The 20,875-nt window shown below is 50.1% G+C and overlaps 1 protein-coding gene across 4 annotated transcripts; it reads left to right on the top strand.

The window, feature by feature from the left end:
- Positions 1–852: 852 nt before the first annotated feature.
- Positions 853–18,767, top strand: FAXDC2 (fatty acid hydroxylase domain containing 2). 4 transcript variants are annotated; one of them, XM_034779722.1, is made up of 11 exons: positions 853–1,062; positions 1,425–1,663; positions 6,602–6,667; positions 8,095–8,142; positions 9,725–9,816; positions 9,930–10,033; positions 10,657–10,778; positions 13,283–13,488; positions 14,333–14,438; positions 15,232–15,398; positions 17,087–18,767. In XM_034779722.1, the coding sequence occupies exons 4-11, from the start codon at positions 8,095–8,097 to the stop codon at positions 17,241–17,243; spliced, it is 1,002 nt and encodes a 333-aa protein (XP_034635613.1). In that variant the 5' UTR covers positions 853–1,062; positions 1,425–1,663; positions 6,602–6,667; the 3' UTR covers positions 17,244–18,767. The 4 variants fall into 4 exon arrangements, with proteins under 4 accessions (XP_034635613.1, XP_034635614.1, XP_034635612.1 ...); XM_034779723.1 differs by lacking the exon at positions 1,425–1,663 and adding an exon at positions 5,028–5,268; XM_034779721.1 differs by lacking the exon at positions 1,425–1,663 and adding an exon at positions 5,076–5,268.
- Positions 18,768–20,875: the final 2,108 nt, after the last annotated feature.

Consider the following 20,875-nt stretch of genomic DNA (forward strand, 5'->3'; position numbering starts at 1 on the left):
AAGCACGAGGGAATCCCAATTTAATCTTTTCTACATAGATAGGACCAATATCATGCTATAGCCCTTTTAAGTCATTGTTCTCTAGGCCTGCTTATGCAATGTGAGCAAACAGTCATAAGAACATAAAAATAACCATACTGGGGCAGACCAAAAGTCCAGCTAGCCAATATCCTATCTTCTGATAGTGGTCAATGCCAGGTGCCCCAGAAGGAATGAACAGAACAGGTAAGCATCAAGTGATCCATCCTGTATCACCCATTCCCAGCTTCTGGCAAACAGAGGCTAGGGACACCCTCCCTGCTCTACAAGTCAGACTTGTAGGGCCAAGGACTTAAGCAGCATTGCCCAATAACTCTCCCTGGTAGGGTGACCAGACAGCAAATGTGAAAAATTGGGACGGAGGTGGGGGATAACAGGAGCCTATATAAGAAAAAGACCCAAAAATCGGGACTGTCCCTATAAAATCGGGACATCTGGTCACCCTACTCCCTGGTCCCATTAAATACACTTTTGACCTCTTGAATTGCACTGGTTTTAAATATTTGTGCTCAGGGCACTGGATGGGGGCAATATGCATAATCTACAAACTTATTTATGTGTAACTTGGGGGTTGGACTAGATACCTCCTGAGATCCCTTCCAACCCTGAGTCTATGATTCTAACTTATGAAAACAAAAGTGAAAAGATTTTTAATGATGTAGCTAAATTACTTTTACAGCAAAAATAAACTCCTTGAAGAACATGCTCCTCTCAATCACACACACACACTCTCTCTCTCTCTCTCTCTTTCAATCACACACACACTGTCTCTCTCTTTCTCTTTCAACTGTCTGAGTGAAAGGGCGTAACAGTTGCCAGCACCAGTAATGGCCAAATGCTGGCTTCACATGACCTGCCTGGGAGGAGACAATCAGCTGCTCACTTATAGACACACCTCCCTCCTCCTTTGCCTGAGGATGTGGTAAAGGGACCGACAGCAGCAGTGGAAAGCCGGGAATTGAGTTCTGGATTGGGCTCTGGCCAGCGACCCAGGGCCCCCTTCTAGGCTGCAGCCTGCAGGAGGTGAGCAAAGAGGGAGCAACCAGCACTCTGGGGCACAGTGGTTTAGAGGTACCTGATGGAAACTATAGGGATGGCAACTCCATTAAGAGACTTACAGCCTGTTGTTAGTTCTATGAATGCATTTATTAAAAAAAAATTTCAGGATTTCAGAGTGGGGACCGTGTCTGCCCTCCTGTTTGGGCAGTGCCTGGCACACAGTGAGTAGCACCAGAAGCACATATGCTAGCTCTGTACCTGCCCGTAGAGAGAGGGTGTCCACTGAGCACCTTTTTGGTGTTTTTCTCAGGCATGTGGTTCCCCAAGGCGCCCAGTCTATAGCTGCATCCTGTGGTGTCACAGGTCGTAGTTGTCTCTTTTCGCAGGGGAGATTGTTGTTCCAGCAGCTGACTCTCGGCCTGTGTTGATGCCAGAGGGGTCAGGAGAGAGGGCTAAGGGAAAGGAGCCGTGTTATGGAGTGAATCCATTGCCAACTGCGCAGTTATTCAGCTCCTGCACCTGCCAGCAGCAGCTGGGTCTCCAGTTGGTGTCTGCGAAGAGGGCTGTACGGCAGGCTCGGTGTAGTTAGAAGAGGGCAGCTGTTCAGCCTCAGGTTGGAACCTAGGTTGGTAACAGTAAGTTGGGCGGCGGGGGGCGGAATCAAACTGGTAAAATAAGTTTTTGAAAACGTGTCAGCGATGCTATAGTTTGCCAGCTGGTGTCACTCCGCCTGGCCTGCCCTGGCTTGCTGGCCGCCCAGCTCGTCCCCACCTGCGTGATGCTGCGCAGCAACAAGAGCACCATGCTGGTGCCAGCTGGCAACCCCAGGAGAAGAACATTGTCAGGAAGCAGCCATTTGAGTGCTAGCACAGCAAGGCTAAGTGCCAGGGGAGCGTGCTCCAGATGCACGGTGTGAAGAACATCCAGTATTTCCTTGTGATCTTCTGGATGGAATCAGGGATGTGTGTGAGGGACAATCCTGCCGCTTGCCAGAGCTATACCCTGACTGAGCTCACTGAGATCATGGGGTGCGTGACGGGCAAGCTGGTGCATCACAACACCCAGCTGATGGAGGCCCTCAAACCACCACATAAATACATGCCAGAGAGCGTCCGTGACAGGAAAGACATGGACGCTCTCCAGGGCTGAGCATAGGTCACTGTTCAAGATGGCTTGACAGATGTACAAGGAAGAAAAGCCAACTGTCTGCGCAGATAAGGGGCTGAGTCCAGCTGTCCCGAAGACTGAGTCTGCCTGAATTAATCAGCGGCTGAGGGCTACTCTCTGCGCACCAGAACTTGGCATTGCATGACCAGACATCGAGAGCCAGCTGGGCATCTCTTTTTGCCTGGCGTGATTTCAGCGTTGGGTCTATGCCCAGTGACTAGGCAAGAGTAACATATGCTGCAGTTGGGGGCAGTTCGGTTGTGAAGGTGGGTGGGTATGATGGGAGACAAGGCACAAGACGGTTTGACTCTGGAGATGGGAATTCCAAGAAGCCGCTCCTGAAGGGTGTCCTGGGGAGAGTCAACAGCTGGAGAGTTGGCTATTGGGCTAAGAGAGCCAGTTCTGCTGGATGGGGACATCTGGTCCCCCTGGCTGAGTCATCAGTGTCACTGGCTGGGAGAGGATTCGGATTCTTTAGCCCAGCATGTTAGAGTATTAAAGGCACAGCTTTGACTTTGCAGGAGTGACTTTCCACATCAAGGCACTCCCCAGGCCTCCCTCCGTGTGCTGCCACCTGGGCTCCGCAAAGCTTCAGCTAAATTAAATAAGGATGATATATTCTGTCTTGCGATCCCTGGGAGCTGCCCCTTCCCTGGGCTGGCAGCTGCGCGTCTGACTGATAGACAGTCCAAATGAGGGATGGGACCCCCCCATCCCTTCTTCTCCGCCATGGCCGCCTCCAGCTGCAGGAGTGGCTCAGCTCTGTGAGACCAGTCCCCAGCTTTTTCCTTCTGCTGCGCAGACATGACACTGGGGGGCTGTTCCCCGGGAGGGAATGAGGCTCAGATGCAACAAGGGGCGGGGGGGCAGGATATGTTTAGTGAACACGTGCCCCGTTGACCATAACTGATGCCTTATGCACACTAGCTCCCTCAGCCCCTCCAAGCACTGACTTCTCCGTTTCCCCAGCCCACCTACCCTGCCATCTGATGGATGTAGGTTGGACACAGAGATGATCCTGTTTTGCTAGGCCCTATGTCTCTCTGCTTCTCTTTCCACCCAACAGACTGGTCCCACTGTCTCGACTATCTGATGTGCCCTCACTTTTCTTTGCTCTGATTGTATTGGTGTCGCAAATCCAGCTTCATGGGACTTAGGGGCTAGGAGATGCTTTTTTGCTGTGGCGGTGCCGGCCAGTGGCATATGAAGAGTGGATCAATATTGTGTGTAAGGTGTGAGAAGAACGCTAGCCTGCTCTGGAGGGGCGAGGGGCCGTCTCTGTGCACTCTGGCGAGCTCAGGAAATGTTCAGTGTATTTAAGTCTTGGCTTGAGTTTACTGTGGGTTTCACAGCAGTGGGTTTGGATTTGGCTAACCAATGCTGCAGTATTTGCTGAGCTCAGACGACTGATCGCAGCTGCCCTTTGCCGTCTGTGGTGCTCTTTGCAAGGCCTTGCAAAATGAAGGGAAGCTGCTGATCAGGCCTGGGCCCTTGAACTGCAAATCTGAGTCTGGCTGACCCTTAGAGGACTATCTTTTTTTTTTTTTTGGGGGGGGGGGGAAGCTGTTCCTTCTCATCCCCCCGCCCCATTGAGAGGGACCCCCTTTTCTCTCTGGCTGCTTCCTTCCACAGCCAGTGCACGAGGAGTGGAAGCGAGATGGTTGTGAGCAGAGACTTAGGGGCTGCTGTGGGCAAACAGGTGCTCAGATGCCCCTGAGGGGCTGCAGCATGAGAACCTAAAAAGCACAGACTAGACGGCAAAGCCAAGCACGTCATTCTGCTGCCAAAACACCTGCTGCAATTCCAGGCCAGGAAATTCTCCTGGGTGTGTCCATGTGCCTGCAAAGAATCGCATCCTCCTATTTTATAACACTGTAGTACTGTATCTCTTTTAATACACAAACTGGCTGCATGGGCCTCTTCCAATGGCTGGAATGGTAAATGCTGTGAATATGGACTTGTTGGTCCATAAATGGCTGTTGTAGAAATCCAGACCCACTTTGCAGGAATAAGTATTCAGATTATTTAATGTTTTGTAGACTGTTCTGTTTTAAGTTTGACATGTGATCATTAGACTTGCCTATGCCCATGGCTTAAATTCTCATAGTATATTTCCTAGAGACACCTCCTCCACACTCCATGTCCAAAAGCCTGTGTGGGCGGGAGCTCAGGGCTTCTGCCCTGCGGCAGGATGGTGGGGCTAGGGGCATCTGCTGCAGGGAGGGGGGGGGGTCTTGGGCTTTAACCCCATGCGGAGGGGGAGAGGCGGGGGGACACCAGGGCTTCTGCCCTGCCTGTTTGAAAATATTTACTGGCGCTCTGCTCCGCATCGCTCTAGCGGAATTTAAGCCCTGGCTGTGCCAGTATTTTACTGCAGGGGGTTGAGGCCTTGGTGCTCCTGGCTGGGATTGGCTTGGTTTTAATAACAGTTTCAAACACTTTGTAAAAATTACTTTAAAAGGCGGATTAAAAAAAATAAACCAGCATCAGCTCCAGGCGTCACATTTCATGTCAGACTCTGCTATGACTGCAGCCCGCTGAGAGGGCTAATGTTTGTTTGATGGACTTCTGCCTGGTTTATACGCCAGTGGAAATTCAGGGTCCGGTGGCTTCATTAGTTCTTTGTTTAGTGGAATAGCCCCAGCTCAGTGACGTATGTCATGGCTTAGTGGGTGCGTCCTGGGCCATCTCAGCAAAAATGCTATGTAGTGCGGTGCTGGGAGCAGAACAGGATCTAGCCAAATTTGGCTTTTGCCTTTAAATGTAATACTAGATCTCATAGTACCCTTAAGTCAAAGAGGAATGCTGTAATTTGATTACAGGGCAGGAAGGGACCCGGCCATGAGGCATACCAATGGTTATTTTAACAGTTCCCCAAAAGCTCGAGAGATGAGATGGCGTTGGGCAATCCTGCTGCCTCCTCCTAAGGCCTCAAAGCCAACTTGCAATCGTTCCAGCCTTCTGACTTGTTGGAGACCCAGTTCCAAGGGGATTTGAGTCACTGGATCAATCTAGAAGACACGTTCTCAAGCACCAGCTATCTAGCAGGCTGTTGTGCATCAGGTCAGAGCAGTGAGGCTCTCCTGTTTATATACCTAGGACCTTATAACATTGCCCATCCCCGTAGCATCTGAGCAATACTCAGTCACAAAAGGCCATTGGGCTAATACTATACTGTCCTAGTAGAACAGTTTCAGTTAATAGATTCTTCACAGAGGGGAGGGATAGCTCAGTGGTTTGAGCATTGGCCTGTTAACCCCAGGGTTGTGAGTTCAATTCTTGAGGGGGCCATTTAGGAATCTGGGGCAAAAATCTGTCTGGGGATTGGCCCTGCTTTGAGCAGGGGGTTGGACTAGATGACCTCCTGAGGTCCCTTCCAACCCTGATGCTCTATGATTCTTGTATAAATGGCACAGCGATGAAGTGAAATCTCAAAAAGAAATTGCCTTTCTAAGCATAAGCTATTTATTGTACAATCTGTTTCACTAAGGCCAGTGCGTGCAGCTGATGCAGCTAGATAACATCGCAGAGATAATGGGGTTATATTTGGATGAAGCGTAACAGCGCAATGTGGCTTGATAAGTACATTACAGAGGGCAAAGGGCCTTTTGCAAAATAAGATAATTTGATCCTGCAACAAAGATATTTACACTTGTTATTCTCAAGACAGCAGGATCCTTCTGTTTGGTAGTCTGAGATACCAACCATTTAGTGTGTTTATCAGAACCATTAGACTCAAAAGTCATTTTCTTTTTTCAGAAGAGCCCTAGCTAGCAAACTAGGCTGCCAGGTTGGAAACAAACAGTGTGTGGAAGATTTTGCAGATTGGAAAGAATCTCATGGCTCAGGAGGGAGTGGGGAGTTTGAGTTCAGGAGGAAGAGGCTAGCAAACGGGATGAAGACACTAGTTTAAAATCTAAACAGCTTCCTCTTATGATGCGTCTTTCAATAGCTCTTATGGGTCAGCACGTCAGAGCTGGCTCAATCCGTTTGCAATTCTGAGTTTTAAAACGGCTGGTTCCCCACGTTTGTTAATGTTGCGCACAGCCAGCACCTGCCCTTGTGCTCCAGCTAAGATTAGAATTGCTGGATTCTGGTCCCACCCCCACCACAGTCACTGGGCAAGTCATTTAGGGCTGGATTTCAGTGCTGCTGGGCACCTGTAGCTCCCACTGAAGCCACTGGGAGCTGTGGGCACGCAGCAGCTGTGAGAATCAGCCCTTCCCTTTTTAACCTGTCGGTAAATAACACCCCAGACAGAGACGTGTCTGATTTTGGACTATAAACCCTCTGAGCTGAAATACTAACAAGCTTTAAGGAGGCAAAAAAGATTTACAATTTCAAAGCTGACATGTTGTCACCAAGCTAACGGGTTGATTTTTGTGCTTGTTGGCAGTGTGGTCCTTTACCCGGAAACTCTACAAAAGCAGCTCCCACCGGAGGGAATATTAGCATCACAAAGGTAATGCACCACCACCTTGTGAATTATTTATTTTGTCAGTATTCTGTGCTCTATGTAATCTAGCCTGTTTGCTCCTACCGGAAAGGAGTAAAGGAGTCAGCGTGTCACAGACCATTCCAGCTGATCTCCCCTCTTAAGAGCTCTCCCTGCGGATCTCTCCGGGGTGGGGGGGGAGGTAATTGCTCTTGCTTACGCTAATGGGACTTGGATGGCCAGCTCTAGGAACGAAGGCACTGAGCTGAGGGGCTCTACAGAACCCTCTGTACTAAACCAGTGACTTTGGCTGGGCCCTGAACACAGACTAACCGTTGTGTTGCATCTTCTACTGAGGCACTAGCCGTTCTTGCCTCGTAAACAAACAAAGCTATGCCGCTTCGTTCTTTGGTAGTGGCTTGTGTTGGTATTCTGGAGAATGCCGTTTAGAGGGTTTACTGTGCACTCAGACCCTAATCTTGCAGGTCCAGCAAAACTCCCATGAACTTGACTGCAGTGGGTTCTGCCACAGTAAAGAATGGAAGGTCCACTAGAAGACCTAGTAAAAAATAAGGCCTTTTTCTTGGCTACATTGCTTAGTTCTGAAAGGACCAGGAGTCAAATTCTGCCCTTTGTTCCAGCCGTGCAATCCCATTAATGGGGGGGGGGGGGGGGGGGGGAGGGTGGACAGGGTTTAACCAAGGGCAGAAACTGGCTCGTGGCTTCTATGTATTGAGTGTTAGATTGTCTTTTATTTGAACATTGATGAAGACTCGGTGAAGCTGAGCTGAGATCAATTGTAAGGAATATTTTGTGTAAGCAAATTTATTGCTGAGAAAGGTTGGCCATCCAGGAAATGAAAACTCCCCAGGTTAGCCCTGCAGTAGACACTGCACATGCACCAGAAGTACAAGGTTCCTCACGCCAGAACCTGACCTCTAGGAGCACAAGGTAGTTCAGACTTTCTTCCTTTATTCAATCCTTGGCCTCTCTGCTGAGCCTGTCAGCATTGGGCTGGTTAGAGCCATGGGCCAGGCTGGCTATGATGCTGACACCTGCCCTGCTGGTATTTGAAGAGCCAGCAGATGGTAACGATTTTCAGTCATTCCCCCTGGGCTGGATCTGAAGCAGTGACCTAAAGGTGAAAAGCTCCCTTATCATGTTCCCAGTGTTCGGTGCACAAGCCCCTAGGGGCTGTAATTTAAGGGCACAGGGTGATCTATAATTGTAATCCTTCACCCCAGTGATTTACTCTGCTGTACCAGATTTTTTTGTCCCGAAGGCCTGGGCCAGCCCCTGAACACAGCACATTTCAGACCAGTCAGGCCCCCAGGCCAGAGTTGTATCATAACATGTGAAAACTTCCTTTAGGGCTGCTTTCCTACCCTCTTTTCCTCCCCTTCCCTTTTCTTTACAGCTCCCCATTCACTCACTCGCATCATTTATTATTGTAGATGAAGGGAGACGCTGCATATTCCACTGGGGGCTCACGGCAGAAGCAGGTAAAGACTCAAAACTGATGTCTCAACTGAAATGTTATATGGTAGCTGATGCTCTAAATGTGCACTGAGTATCATAACCATCTTGTAAAGCAGGTGTAGTGTATGAACTAGGATGGGGTGATGCTGCAGACTGTAGCCCGCACCAACTGCCCTCACACACATGTATGCAGGGTGATGCGTCACTGGAATCAATGGAGTTACTAAACAAACATGCTGAGAGATCAAAATCTGACCCCGTTGCCTCAAACCCACAACCTCAAGTAAACCTAATCCAGATCCAACAGTGCCCATTCCTCCAACCTCTACTTTGCTAAAGTTAAGGACAATGGAGTGTTAGTGTTGAGAGCCAAGTGCATTGATTGCTGATACAAGATCTTAGGCTTCTGAAATTTGGAAAACTCACAGCAGGACTTCTTTAAAGGGTCTTCTCCCAAGCCCCCCAGAGCAGGCTGATTGGTATAGTTTGAGATCGTTATCGGACGAGTTAAACCTTGGTAGGGGTTAGTTAAAACCTCACTGAAATTGATGGCTGTGACTGCTCCCTTCATTTTAAGATACAGCATAAGGAGAGTTAAGGGCCACACCTAAACCAAGGCATAATAGAGTCTGCCCAGAAATTAGCACCCTGCGAATGGAGGGTTCCGGTGGGTGGGTGGGGAAAAAATAGGGTGCAGAGAAGCACCCGACACTCAGAGCAAGGCAGACTGCAAGAAAGCCAAGCATAGTGTAGCCCTGCGTGAAGCCTAGAGAAAGGCTCAGGGGTGTAGAGAAGCTTAGGCCTGGAGGCAAAGAAACTGCTCCTGTTGTTCTTGGTTCCTCCTCCGTTCGCAGAGCAGGACGCTGTAGATTCCTGGAGAAGAAACAAGATCGTGTCAAAGAAAATACCAGGTGCAATCATCAAATTCTCCTCCCAGCCGCAACCACCTACAAGGCCTCACACTTCGACTAGCCCCTTGGATCGAAAAGGGCCAACACCACTTCACTAGCGCGTCTTCAGGGCAAATGACCTAAATCCTTTCCAATTCCAGATAATCATTTCCTAAGCATCCTGCAGCAGGAGCATTGGAGAGACAGCCCAGGGCATAGCGCTGAAGGCTGCTGAGGAAGGGGGACTCGGGGCTGTTGCCTTACACCACCCATTGATCCTGTTGTAAGGGATTAAACTTCTCTTGTTGGTGCCTGTCCTGTGGCATTGCTAAGACGAGACGAGTAGGGCAACTAATGTTCTTTAATTATGCAAGCCTAATGAATGCGTTGCTGTTTTGAGCTCTTATCTGTTCATCATAATGACCTGTTACACAAGAGAAGGGAGGAAATCACAGACCGATTGCTATCTGGATCCAGTTTAAACGTGTATTTCTTTTACCACACCGATACACACGGTAACATATATTCAGAGCCTCATCCCCACACTCCTAGCATCTGTTGACAGGGTGGAGAACAACTTAGCTCCACTCTGTTCTGTAGAGTGCTGGCAACAGAAAACAAGGGATCCTAGGACTGGATTGTCCCTTGACCACCTGTGATTTAAAACACAAGCTACTCCATGACCTAGGTGTAATCGCTTGTTTCCTGCTCTCAGGAGGGGAAGCTCTGGGACTCCATGAAGACAACTGGCTTCATAGTGGGTACTAGCCTGCTGCTATTTGCTGCCTTCAGGAACTCTCTCACCTGGTAAGACCGATAGTTTGAGAAGCAACATCTCAGTGGGTGGGAAGATAAGATGGACATGATTTTTGCAATGAAAAGCTAAACCCTGGGTGTAATTCTTGGGCCCTTTTCCCTAGGCACTTGCAGAAGTTCTGGGGGGCTTCGGGCGATTTCTGGCAGGCCCAATGGGAGAAAGTGCTCCACCTGCTTGGAGGAAATGAATGGGCAATTTTCTTTCTAGGTGAGTTGTTTTGAATGCCAAAGCTCAGCTGCGGGAAAGCCAGATTCCAGCTCTCCCAGCACTCCATGTACCAGAAGTGTGCATTGCCTCCAAATCCCTGCCATGCCTCTCCCATGGTCAGGGTCCAGCCAACATTTTGGGACCACCCTTTCCACTGCCAGTATTTGTAACCCCCAAACCATCCAGGGCCTATGCAAGGTTCCCACCGCCCTCGTTGGGCTAAAGTGAAATTACACCCCACGTCTTAGCAGAGTCATTCTTGCCAAAAGTACAGAGGATAAGGCTACACCCCTTAGTCATATTCTAGCAGGGGTAGTCCCTGTATTGCAGCCAGGTTTCCTCCTGGGGTAATGTCTACAGAACACAGCCTGGTGATAATGACTTGGTGGCAGGGGGCAAGGTGCCTGAGAGCATGCCTATATTATTGTAATCTCATCCCCACTCCACTCCTGCCCTTTCATCCCATTCAGGAGCGGTGTCTTTGCTCTGAAACCCTTATGCTCGGAGACTCATTTCTGTCCAGGCCCTGGCCCAGGCACCAGTGCAATATCAATCATTTCTGATGGACAAAGGCTCCCCTGGCTTCAGCAGTCTCTGCCCACCTCTCTCCCCCTCCACCACAGGCACAGCCTTAGTTCCGAGCCTTGTTTACTGGTGCTTCAATGGACTCCTGATGGTGGCAGATGTGACCGGAAAGCCAACTTTCATCACCCGTTACCGAATTCAGTTGGGCAAAAATGACCCTGTAAGTATTTCTCACCGTGCCTGCCGAGCTGGACAAATACCGCCTGCATTTTCTTAGAGTAAGAGGGGAGGGGGAGCTGTCAGTCTCCTTCCCCCCGCAACCTCCCGCTCTTCCATTCTGGGGGCTGGCAAAGTAAAATCAAGGCAAGAAGTCTACAAGGCACGAAAATGTAGATGGAACAGATTGTTCTGTGGTTAGGGCAAGGCTTGGGACACAGGCCATCTGCGGTCAGTTCCCAGTTCAGACACCCTTGGGCAAATCCTTTAGACCTCAATGCCCCCAAGCACTAGCTACATGCGGAGAAAAATCACTATGATGCCCCAAGCCTGAGTTAGGCACCTAACCTCCTGGGGAAGAGAGGCACCTTATACTGCAATCCACGAAGGCTATCTGGGGATGGGGGCCTACCTAAGCTAGCCCATGGGAGATGCTAGCAAGAGCAATGTGGGGCTAAGCCCCACCCCTGCCTTGGACATAGGTGCCTGCTGTTGCACTCTGGCTAAACAACAAAAGTCATTGGAACAGCGGGACGGGATCCTGGGTCTCCCAACTCCCCTGCAAGTGCTTGAACTCCAGGCTATAGCCACACGCCTGCATGTGCTCCAAGAGGCATTTGGAAGCATGAGCTGTAGCAGATATGCTTCCTCCAGCGATGGGAGGGGTTTTCCTGTTGATGTAGGTAACCCACCTCCCTGAGGAGCAGTACCTAGGTAGACAGAAACACTCTTCCCTCAACCTAGCTGCATGGACAGTGGGGTTGGGGCCACATAACTTCACATCCCTGAGTACTGTAGCTAAGTCAACATAGCTGCAGTCAGGGGTGTGAAAAACCCACCCCCTGGCAGACGTCACTAGGGTGACCTAGTCCCCACTGTCAACATAGCTGGGGTAAGAGAAGAATGCTTCCGTCCATATGGACAAAGTCGCTTGGCACAGCTGTGTTCCTACCCCATTAGAAACACCCCCTTCCCATCAGCATAGCCTACAGCTACACGACGGAGTTATGGTGGTGTTGCTACGTTGGTATAGTCTCCATAGAGTGTAGACGGCCTAAACCTACATCTACACTACAGAGCCCACGGCAGCATAGCTCTGTTGGCCTCCCCCCCCCCCCCACAGAGTAGACACAGCCTGCACTATCTTGCCCAAAACCATGAGCTAAGGCACCAGAAGCTAAGTCTACACTAGGGGTTTTGTCCTGCCCCCCCCGTTAACCTACACCGTTGTGGTATAAATTTTAAGCATAGACCATGGCTAACTCACTCCTCCTTCCCCCCGACCTTTGACAGCAATCAGTTGCACCAATGCCCCAGTATTCTTCACTGCATGCAAAAAAGGCAAAACACATACATCAGCGTGAGTTGATTGCTAAACCAAACAGCAGTTAATAAGCTTATGCTGTCAGACTTCAGTGTTAACACCCCAGTTTGGTAACTGGGACACGTTTCATACCTCGGGTCACCGCCAGGTCCCGGCAGACAGCAGCTGGCTGCTATTCATAGCACATTTGGAAGGTTTCTTCATAACTGTGTGGGCTAAAGAGTTCTTTCAACGGCATTTCAATTGCTGGAATGGAGTTAGGCAGCACTTTAAAGCAATTCACAGTCCCACGGCTGCATAACCGCACTGTGCACACGCCCTGGCCACAGTGATCAACAGGGCACGGGGACTAAGTCATCAGAGAAACCCCCACCAGAGGCAGGGAAGGGTTCTACCCCTTTCCTAGAGCCACGGGGCTGCAGGTTAAAGAACGTGCAGGCGAGCGGAGACGTATTCCTGTACCACCAGACTCGGACTCCTGGCCCTGGCAAATGACATCAAATTGGACACTCAGGTCTTTATTAAAGATTAAGATTATAGAAGGGAAAATTTCAGCCACAGCCCTTCAGCTGTTTGTCCCAGGGCAGCAAGCAGAGCCGGAAGTCACGGGGAAAGCTGGAGGGAGACAATTCAATTGGGGATCCACAAGGGCACTGGGCTTTTTTATTGCTCCTCCTTGAAGCAAGGTGGAGCAGCGCACCCGGGGGCTGACAAGAGTCAGTATCTGCCACTGCCGACAGGTGTCTTTACAGAGAGATTGCCGAATCGCTCTAACACACCCACCTTTTTTGCAGTGAAGACAAAGCCTTACAGCAGCGTGGCCATGCTGAGCCACAAGCCACACGCCCAGGAGATGCGCTCGCTTTGAACTCCAGCCTTGGAGCTGCTCAGGCTGCCAGGGGGAAGTGTCCTGCTCAGACAGCAAAGGCTGATCCGCTGCTTGGTACCGAAAGTGTTTCCCCGTCAATCCTACCTCTCGCCCCCCCACCTCCAGTGCTGTGCTTTGCCCCCAGCAGAGCCAGGCACTAGGTGGCCAGCGACACGAAGAATGAGGGTGCTGAACTGTAGGCAGATCAGCTTCTTGTTTATTTGCCTACATGTGAAACTTGGTCCAAAAATAGGTTCCCTCTCCCCAGAGGTGCATGGCTCCATGGTTCGCCTTAGCGGAGTCTCCTCTCTTGCAGGTGGACCCAGCGAAGCTGCGGCAGGCTGTTCACACAGTGCTGCTTAATCAGCTTTTCATCTCTCTCCCAATGATGATGCTCATGCTCCCCATCATGAAGTGGCGGGGACAGCCCTGCAGCAAGGAACTACCCACCTTTCACTGGTTCCTCCTGGAGCTGTCCATCTTTATCCTGGTGGAGGAAATTCTCTTCTACTATTCGCACCGGTGAGCTGGGCAAGAGAACTCGTCTGTCCTGCAGCTGTTTCTTCCTCCTTTACGCTCCCTAAGAAATGTGAATCGCTCTGTCGGGAATGACGATTGTGCCCTCAACCAAAGACCTCCACTGACCTCAGCCAGTCAGTGGCACCTGCCTTTCCTTTGGGAGCTCTTGGTGGTATAAGGCTACCAGGGGCCACGTTTAACCAGAGATTATGAAAGTGAGAGGATGGACATGGACTGGCCCACAGGCTAAGGGAGGGAAAAGACAAGTTGATTTTATATGCAAGCTATAATCTAAAGCATTTCACCCGAGCTGGGGGAGGAGGCTGTAACTATTGCTTATAGGAGGAGCTAGACACCAGCCAAAGAAAACCTACAGAGAGTGTATTGTGTATATGTAGACCAAAAAGATTGTGAACTCCCTGGTCAAGGACCATGACCTCCTATACACATGTACAGCGCCTGGCACAATGGGGCCCAGCTACCGACTCTCCAGACCTCCAGAGCGCTACCACTACACAAAAAAAACCCCAACACAGGTGCAGAGTAAAGTCGAAAAAAAAAGGAACAACCCACCTCATAAAGAAAGAGAGAGAGGCAGTTTAACAGCAAACAAAACAATTGTGGGAATACACACAGGCCAGGTGAATTGCCCAAGGACACCTGGGTTCTATTTCTGGTTCTGCCTTGACTCATGAGTCCTGATGGCTAGCCCCAGTCTTTAATTCACTAGGCCACTTGGCTGCTCTAGAAATCTATACGTTAGAAAAGTATTGAGGATGCACCCAGACTGACATTGGTCTCAGGGTTGACTGGACTTGAAGACTTCATTCTGGTTCTCTCCATGCAGGCTTGTTCATCACCCACTTCTGTACAAGCGCATACACAAGAAGCACCATGAATGGACAGCCCCCGTTGGTGTGGTCTCCCTCTATGCCCATCCGGTCGAGCACGTGGTAAGCGGGCACTCTTGGGGGTCACTGCCCAGCAGCCTATCAAGTAAACCCAACCCATGGCTGTGGGCTTTGCATTTCCACTTCCACTGGGTGAGGATTTGTGGATAGGGAAGAGAGTAGCTACACTTCAGACCCTTCCTGGTGGGAGATGAAGCTGGAGTTTGTGGAGTCTCCAAAAAGCTACTGTAGAAGTGTCTGGTGGCCCTTTGCACTGGGACTGCAAACTCGTAGGGTAGAGCCAGGTAAGACAGGGTCAATCTACTGTCAGACAAATCTTTTGGGAGCCGGGGCCTCCAGCAGGTTTGAGCATGATGGAATGGGGCCTCCTTGAGGTGGCAGATCTGGTGGAAGATCTTGCTGCATAGCCTAGGAAAGGTCCAGGTGATCAATGCTGGGCTGCTTCATCATGAACTGTCCCAGCCAGACACACGTGCCAGGCGGTAAGCAGTGAAACCTGAGAGAGGGAGTTGAGATGTTAAAGCAACTTGAGTTACAGTGGGAGTTGGCCTCGGTCACCTCCTTTATCTCAGTCTCTTAGGTGCATTGGCAGAACACTCCCAGTGACTCTGCGATGAGTCTCCCACAGCAGCACTAGCTAACTTGATATCACACCTCCACGAGATGCTTGACTCCCGCTATTCCACTTCAACCAAGTGCCACGTTCAGCATCAGCAGCACCGGGTTCTAGGGGCTCCCGTAATACAAGCAACCAGAGGAGACGCCAGTTGCGGCCTTTTGAACAGAAGGTTTGGGTGTGCATGCTAATGAGACAGGGCTTGTGTCTGAATTCCAGTTTTCCAACATGTTGCCTTTGCTGGTGGGTCCGATAATCCTGGGATCCCATGTTGCCTCCATCATGGTGTGGCTCTGCCTTGCTATTCTGGCCACATCCATCTCGCACTGCGGCTACCACCTGCCTTTCCTCCCCTCGCCGGAATTCCACGACTTCCACCACCTCAAGTAAGGTCGTTGGACACTATCCGTACAGCTGCCCCTCCCCTCATGCTCTGTAGGCTGGGTCACCCCATCAGTGGCGGAGACGGGACGTAGCCCATTTGTGAGGACCAGTCTCACATGACTACTAGTCAATCTGCCCCACCTGAGTCTAGCTCACCTGAAGGCAGCTTGAATGGGTCCAGCATCCTCACCCTCAGTGAACAGGAAGCACAGAGGTCAGAGCAGAGGACCAGGCCTCAGGCAGTTCCTGCTTCCTTACCTCAGCTCAGCCACTGATTCACCCTGCAACCCTCAGACAAATGACTGACCTTTTCCTTTCTGTTTCGCAGTCAGCTGAGCTGGAAAACCGGCTACAAAGCAGAAAACCAAAGGCTGAATCTGAGCTCAGGTTTCTTGGGTGGATTAGACAGAGAAAATAATGTGTAGGTTCCAGAGAAGCCAGCATAGCCTGGGCTTTCCTAGCAGTGATCTAGGGCAGGGATAGGCAGCCCATGGCACCGAAGGCAGCACACGCGCTGATTTTCAGCAGCACTCACACTGCCCAGGTCCTGGCCACCGGTCCGGGGGGCTCTGCATTTCAATTTCCTTTTAAATGAAGCTTCTTAAACATTTTAAAAACCTTATTTACTTTACATACAACAATAGTTTAGTTCTATATTATAGACTTATAGAGAGAGCTTCTAAAAACGTTACAATGTATGACTGGCCCGCGCAACCTTAAATGAGAGTGAATAAATGAAGACTCGGCACACCACTTCTGAAAGGTTGCCAACCCCTGGGCCAGGGCATCAAGGACAATGCTTTGTGGAGCATCTTTCTGGCCACTTAATTCCTTCTCTGGCCCAAGACAGCAATGGAAAAACCAGATAATCCCACAGCTGAAAAGCCTGATACAGCAGGAACCAGGCTTCGCCTAGTCAAAGTGCTGTGCGCACATGTGATCGTTAAACCCCCCCAGCGGAGGTGAAGTACTAGCACCTTTTTACAAAGGTAGCGCAGCAAAGCCGTGTCAGGCCTGCAGGTAGAGTTCCGAGGGAGGTCCTTGTGACCAGGGCTGTGCTCTGTTCCCTGACCATGCTCCCTGGCTAGCATCGCTTCCCCTTTCCTGCAGAAACGGGGCCAGCAGTTCAGTTCCGGCCAAAGGACGGGGTGATACTTGATGTATCAGCGAGTGCGTATCACCCCCCACCTCTCCACGACACTGATCATGCTGTATGCCAGGAGCACAGGTCACTGGGGACATCAGAACCTATGGGGCTGAGCAATGCTGTAGGGCCAGCTCATAACTTCCTTGGCCATAGGCGTGTGTACAGCCCGTCTGGTCTTCCTGCTACTTCAGGCGCTCATGTGCCTTGGAGTTGTGGCTGTCTGGCGTAGAGTCCCGCTCCCTGGCTGGTGATGGCTGCAAAGGCAGCCCGCGGTGCCTGGGGATGGAGAACACCCCCTGACTCAACACCTCTCCTAGATGACTATGTAGCAAGATGGGCAGGTTCTGGGCTAAACCCCATCCAGTCCCGCGCAGGCTGCAAAGCAAAGGCTGGGAGAGACAAAAAGTAAAGCAGGATTGACAGGGCTCTGATAGGGACACAGGCTTTGGGAGGGGGTGAAAGGGAAGAGATCTGCTTGGCCTACCTTGTTTCTCACCTGTAACCCCCAGTACCCTGCATGGTCCCTTTCTGCTTGGTTGCCAGGTTCAATCAGTGCTACGGAGTCCTGGGGGTGCTGGACCGCCTGCACGGAACGGACACGCTCTTCAAGCAAACCAAGGCCTACGAGAGGCATGTCATCCTGATGAGCCTCACCCCTCTCACGGAGACCATTCCCGACTCGCCCAAGAAAGCCAAGTGACCCACCTTCCCCGCGGCTTGCGGCACGCTCACAACATGGGGACTCACGAGAGCTTGGAACGATGATTATGCCAAATAATTTTCTAATGAGAAGCAGGTTATTGTTCATCCTAAGTATCAAAGACAAAGTGGAACTGTAACCCGTTGCCGGGGAGATTTGCACTCGCTTCCCTTTGGCCCCCACCAGCCCGGAGCACAAAGCGGAGCTCCTGGCAGCAGCCCTACAGCTGGGGGGCCTCCTCAAGTGAGCGTAGGGTTTTCTTAGTCCCCTGGATCAAGCTGCCCACAGACTGCCCCACGCAGGTTCCCTTCCAGCCCACAGAATTGGCTGCTGTTTAGATCTCCATTTCCTGCTGGAGGCTTTGGGGCCCAGGACATCTCACCTGCACTGCATGGGGAGTTGCAGAGGAATTCAAGAGCACAGCGCTCCAGACATTCAGCCTGGCCCAATCTCATCCCGGCGCTCTGGGCCTGGGATAAGCAACCTGAACACCCCATGGAAACATGCTTGTTGAGGCCACGTGGCCCTTCGTAACCACTTTGCCAGCACCATCAGCCCTGAGAGCTCAACTTCCCACAGTACAATTCCCCATACCTATGACATAAGGGCTTCAAGCTTTAAACCATCACTGATCACCAGTGAGGGTCAGGCAGAAGCTACCCCCACACGGTACCGTGCTACATTACTGGGAGCACTGAGTAGGTTTTATTGTTTTAACAAATAATATGGCAGGTGAAACCAAAATGCAAGTCACTAAGGGAACTTTCCAGGAGGGAGGCTCTGGAGTGGAAGTCTCATTAGCACAGCCAGTATGGGCGGACCGCTCCATCCCACCGAGACTCACCTCACTTCCAACACAGCAAAGCAGACAGAGGGAAACCCCTAGGATTGCATAAAGTTATACGTGATGGAAGAGCTGCCCACCACCACTGTTCTCCTGAGCTGTTTAGTAGGGAGTGCTGCAAAACCCTTAAAGAAAATGGTCTCCCAGTCAGAAAACCACTACCCAATTAGACACAACTGAAAGTATCACATGGTGCACAGAGAGCTGCGAGTGCAGAAAGTCAGGACTGAGGTGTGTTAGCAGAGCAGTATGGGGGCCCGGGGCTGGAACGAGCAAGGGAAGAGTGCACTGGATTGAGACTAAGTAGTCCTACAAGAGCTCTTCTGCGGAGAGCTTGTATAGTGCCTAGCGGCAGTGTACTGATCAGGTGCCATCAGTCTCTCACCTTCACAAGTATTCATTCCACAGGAGACGTGTCTCATCTGTCGCTCAGACCCTTAGACCCCAGAGCACGACCGAGAAGAGAGTAAGGAAGGTTGCAGGGACAGGAGAGTCCATACCACACTGTCTTTTGAGGTTTTTATTTTTATACATTTTTTTGTATTAAAAAGGAAAAAGCATAATTACCACAAATTACAAAGGACTAAAGCATTACTAGAATAATGAATCACATCAGCCTAGAAAGCAGATACTCTGAATAATATTAATGTTATAATACAAGCTCTCGTTCAAGTATTTTACATTTTTTGTTGTTGTGGTTTTTCTTTTCCTTTTAAATGGGATGATGATCCTAGCACACGAGTCATTATGTACTATCAACAGAAGATGGATCACAGAGTGGGTCGTATTAACAAGATTTTCCTCCCCCGTAATGAGTGGTCTGATAAGTCATTTTAAATTTGTCTCTACAATAAAACGTAGCTGAAGAAGGTTGCAAAACTTTTTCCTCTTTTGTTTTTGGGAGTAGAGGGGATGAGGTTGGGACAGACAGAGCCTGGTTGGGAAGGGCAGCCAGATCAAACTAATATCCCCTTTTGTTCTGGCTGAGTAATTGGGCATCTAGACAAAAACACTGGCTCTTTATTGAAAAGCAGGTTATCCACACAGCTTTGAGCAGTTCAGAGTGAGACCGGACACTGGAAAACCCTCCCTGCTCCAACCACTTCCAGTTAAAGCTCGGTGTCAATTTCCGAGTTGGAATTCCACGGGCTGGGTGAAAGTACATGCCGCAGGGACCAACTGAGGCTGGGGCTGGAAAGGGAGGAGAGTTCGGCCATCCTTTCCCACAGGCACACAACACTATGCCAGGAAGACTCCAATGGATGAAACGATACCAAGCCCCCCTCTCCCAGGGATATCATTGGTACAAGCCAACCTATTGTACACGACTGATATTCTGGAGGTGATGAGAAGCGGGAATGTACCACTGAGGAATAAAGAGGAGGGATTGGGGTGTTAGTTGAAATACAGCTGACTTTTGACATGAAAGTGTCTATAAAAACCAAAATGGATAGGTTTAAGCCCATGCCCTTTCCCCGCTCAGAGAGCTTCCAACAACAGGGTGTGCTCGTCACAGATACGTCGGTCCTATGTTCAAGTGTCTTCAGAAAGTGAAGATGTAAACGATTCTTTGAAACGTTAACCCTAGAATTTTTTTATTTTTTAAAGTCACTCCACCCAATCCACATCAGAGATGAAACTGTTTTCCAAAAAAAAAAAAAACAAACAAACACTCTCCTCAATTATTATAGGACTTGGAAATTAAAACTAAAAAGTCAGTGAGGCATTTAACATCAAGTGTAGCAACCCTCTCCTTAATAAGAGCCTAACGTTGATTCCAAAAGAAAGCGAGCGGACGACCCAAAGTCTCGGAGAAGAAACACACAGGATACAGAGCATTGCAAACAATTTGCTACATTGACAGATTTGTGTGTGTGTTTTTGCTTGATAAAACAAGAGAGATCAGAAAGGCATTACCAGCTAAAAGGCTCCCCTCTGCATTGTTGTATTGTACGTGCACAGAAGTATGGCAGAGTATTGAGGTTAATATGTCATTTGTTACAGTACAGTCAACCAATCAGAAGCAGAGTGAGTGAATACAGAACCTGGACAGAATCCAACAATTACAGATAACCACCGGGAGGGGGAAACGAGCCACGAGGAGCAGACAAAGCAGCAGCACCTAGACAAGTTTTCCTTTAAAAAACCCCAAACAACCCCACCTCTGTGCAAACCCTGAACCACAGTGTTTTGGATCCTGCCATAGCTACCTGCATGCAAGATGGACATCCAACGTGCAGGTCCCGAGAGAGGAGATGCACAGGATTTAACAGACACTTCCACCTGAAATGGCAAGGCCAACTGCACCCCCACTTGGGGGTCGTGGGGCAGACTTGGCTCTGCATTAACAGCTGCCTCAGACTCCCCCCGCAGCAGACATGGCAACTGCAAGCTACAGAACCGATAAGCACATGGGAGAACTTTTTTTTTTTCTTTTTTTAAAGGAGGTGGGATGGCCAAGAAGGACCATCCCTGACTAGAACGGAGATCAAGTTCCTCCCGGGAAAGTGGTGGTGGGGGTAGGAAATCAGGCCAATGCAAATGTCAGACCATCTGCTCTTCTCTAGAAGGGAAAGGTATTTCAACAGCCACTTCCCCGCCGTGGAGGCGTGTTCGGCCACATACAATCCTCTTGCTATATATTCTACATAGCAGAGGTGGGTCTCACTTAGCTTTGGGAAGGTGCGTCCAGAGACTCGTCCCATGTGCACCATGAGGCATGGCAGACCTCTCTGAGGTCAATCCTAGCATTCAGTCAACCCCTCAGCCCTGGTACCCACTAAGCAGG

This window comes from Trachemys scripta, chromosome 8 (genome assembly GCF_013100865.1).
Source record: "Trachemys scripta elegans isolate TJP31775 chromosome 8, CAS_Tse_1.0, whole genome shotgun sequence".
NCBI classification, from domain to species: Eukaryota; Metazoa; Chordata; order Testudines; family Emydidae; genus Trachemys; species Trachemys scripta.

What these genes read in the sequence shown, in the direction of transcription:
- FAXDC2 (XM_034779722.1), top strand. Translation starts at nt 8,095, where the DNA reads ATGAAGGGAGACGCTGCATATTCCACTGGGGGCTCACGGCAGAAGCAG. An exon ending in ATGGGCAATTTTCTTTCTAG is followed by an intron (nt 10,034 to 10,656) that starts GTGAGTTGTTTT and finishes CCTCCACCACAG; the next exon opens with GCACAGCCTTAGTTCCGAGC. An exon ending in CACGACTTCCACCACCTCAA is followed by an intron (nt 15,399 to 17,086) that starts GTAAGGTCGTTG and finishes CTTGGTTGCCAG; the next exon opens with GTTCAATCAGTGCTACGGAG.